Source organism: Apteryx rowi, unplaced genomic scaffold, assembly GCF_003343035.1.
Source record: "Apteryx rowi isolate R43461 unplaced genomic scaffold, aptRow1 scaffold_54, whole genome shotgun sequence".
In the NCBI taxonomy this organism is placed as follows: Eukaryota; Metazoa; Chordata; class Aves; order Apterygiformes; family Apterygidae; genus Apteryx; species Apteryx rowi.
Genome location: NW_020450805.1, coordinates 1,070,804 through 1,073,518, shown reverse-complemented (window position 1 = coordinate 1,073,518; position 2,715 = coordinate 1,070,804). Strand labels below are relative to the sequence as shown.

Genomic DNA, 2,715 nt, shown 5'->3' with positions numbered 1-2,715 from the left:
ACAATGAGCAATCCCTATTTAGTGTTTTTAGTTACATAAAGGCACTATAGTACTTCTGTGTCTGTATAAAAAAAAATATATATACAAGAATCGGGCAAGAGGAAAATGAATCACCTATTTTGCACCGCACCCCCACCCCAGTCCAGGTTATCACTGTTCAGTACGGGCCTTGTTCTACTTGGCATTTTCAAAGCTGAGGATAGCCAGCTCTGATGCAGTTTCATGTGCTGTAAAGAAGTACTTTTAGGTGTTTTAAGTAATTTACATTTTGATGATTTTTAGGTGTCCTATGGATGCTGACACTATTTGTAGGTTCAGATTTTTAGACGAAGATGTAAAATTGAATTTTTCACCATCTGGGTAGCAAGTGATCCTCTAGTGGTATTTTATTTCATTTGGCAAGATTTTGATTAGTCGATGCTGAGTGTCCTTTGGCCGCAGTTTGACTAAATACAGTTAGCTTGTTTCATGTGGGAGGTGACTGTATTTTGATCTGTGAAGTGGCTATTTGTGTTTTCTCTGCTAATCTGTCCCTCTTAAGAGCACTCTTGCACTAGTCTGTGCATCAGAGCAATGCCTAGATTTCTAATCAAAACATGAACTACCAAAAATTCTTCTTTCCTATAATTTCCTAATTCCTGCTGTGAGTAGTAGTAGTTTAAGGGGAGGATAGAGCATGTATAGTCTTGATATTTCAAGATTCCTGAAGGCTAGAAAAATGGTGCTACTGTGAATAGTCCAGAGTCCTTTTCTTCAAGAAGAATTTTAATTCCTGTGTATCAAGTGATTGTAGATTGTTGTTGTTGTTATGTGGTGGTTAAGGGGGTGAATCCTGTTTGCTTCCAAAACATGCTGACTGTAATGTTAATCTCCCTCAACTGCCTGTATATTAAGGAGAAAGTTTGGCTTGACAGAAAGAGGAATATGGAGGTGGGGAATGCAAAAAAAAATTTTCACTCATTTTTCACTTCCCATTCTTAAGTGACACATCTATCTAAAAGTGTGGACCTTATTTGTTTGTTTGTATTTACACTCATATGTATGGTTAATGTATGCCTGTGTGTGTGTAATTTGAAAAGTATTTTAGAGTAAAAAGTATATGAGGTGTTAGTTGAAAGAATTTCCGTTATATAAAGGTAAGAATTATATTACTAATAAGAATGATCACATTTATTTCGTAGTGCCAATCTTTCAAAGGACTTAGCAATTTACATGTGTTGATATGTGTGGTTTTTTTCTTAGCAGTCAGTTCTTCCCATCAGATAAACAGAGTCATCAGCCATCCAACTCTTCCGATTAGTATCACTGCTCATGAGGACAGACACATCAAATTCTATGACAACAATACAGGTAGGTGTCTTTCCAGCAGACCCTAGTCATAGCAGTTGTATAAAATAAAACAGAAACAGAATTTCGTTGTGATTAATATTCTTCACATAAATCCTGGGGGATGTTTAGAGGTGGATATCCTCTGATAGAGAAATAGCTTTTCACCAGTAGAGCCAAAAGATGGCCAGCCCATATAAAACTTTATTGGGGCAGTAATGAAGAACTTCCAACATTCTCTGTCCATTGTTTTTAAATGCCTTAAATATGGGGGTTATCAATATTTAACATAAAAGGAAATCTCTTTTTTAATTTTCTTGTGCTCATGGTCATGTTTCTTCTATTGTGCCTGTTATCTTCATCTGAGGGCAGGAAGCTTGAGCACTACTTTAGTGCTTCTAAGACCTCTGTCTGGATGGTCTGGAGGCAGAAGTTCCCTTGTGGGAATTGTTATTCTCAATTTGATCCAATGTTTTATCTTCACATCTCTTGCTTCTGCAGAAATATCTGGACAGCTTTTAATACTTTTTTTAATCTGTAGTGGGAGTCACAATGAGATGAGTAATTATAAATTACTTCATTTAAAGGAATTTTTGAATGGAATGGTAGTATTAATCTGGTCTTCTTTCTGGGAGTCATGAGGATGTTCAATTTGTGACGACTTTGCTTCCAGGTCACACTGTCTTTAAAGTTAAGTTAAGAACTTCCAATATTCTTGTTAATATTATGTGTCTACCCTGATTTGTGTTAAAACAGAAGAGGTCAAAGGACCCAATGAAAGCTGAGAAAAAAGCTGAAAATAGCTGGGTTTTTTTATGTAGTTCTGAAATAGTAGAGGAAACATTTAGCGTCTCCATTTTTTTTATACCTTCTTATTTTCTGCAACAAAAAAAGAGATTTGACCCTTGATTTCTTATTTTTAATATAAAATCATTACTGTAATAGTGAGAAGATATAATAGAACATTGATTCTCTCTGCGTTGATTAAATGTATCCCTTATTCCTACTTAGTTTATATTCATTGCTTACCAGTGTACTCAGCCCCTGTCCTCCTTCCCACTCAAGATATTGTTGCTGAACTTACTTAAGTCACTTAAGAGGCAGATATTTAAAGTGCACACTGATTGCAGCATCAGGGTGGTTTGGCACACACAATGTAAAGGGCTGACAAAGCTGGTAGTATTGGTACCGTTGCTCTCCTGAGACAGTAAACATTATAAGAATGACTTCTTGCATAAGTGTATTCAATTGTAAGACAAGATCTTGTATTTATAGTAATGTAGGCTGTGGTGGGGTTTAGGTAATGAATACAGATAATGAAGTCAATTGCAGAAAATAATGTAAATCTTTTTTTTTTTTTTTTTTTTTACCCCCCCCCCCCGAAGGGCG

The 2,715-nt window shown here is 35.9% G+C and overlaps 1 protein-coding gene across 4 annotated transcripts in view; it reads left to right on the top strand.

Annotated features, from left to right (window-relative positions):
* Positions 1 to 2,715, top strand: part of STRN (striatin) — a 73,741-nt gene that overhangs the window by 61,478 nt on the left and 9,548 nt on the right. For 2 of the 4 annotated variants that reach the window (XM_026081173.1, XM_026081171.1), the window contains one exon: positions 1,243 to 1,351. In XM_026081173.1, the coding sequence (XP_025936958.1) occupies positions 1,243 to 1,351 (109 nt within the window). Of the gene's footprint in view, positions 1 to 1,242; positions 1,352 to 1,913; positions 2,649 to 2,715 lie in introns of those variants that run through there. The other 2 variants (XM_026081174.1, XM_026081172.1) reach the window with 2 other exon arrangements.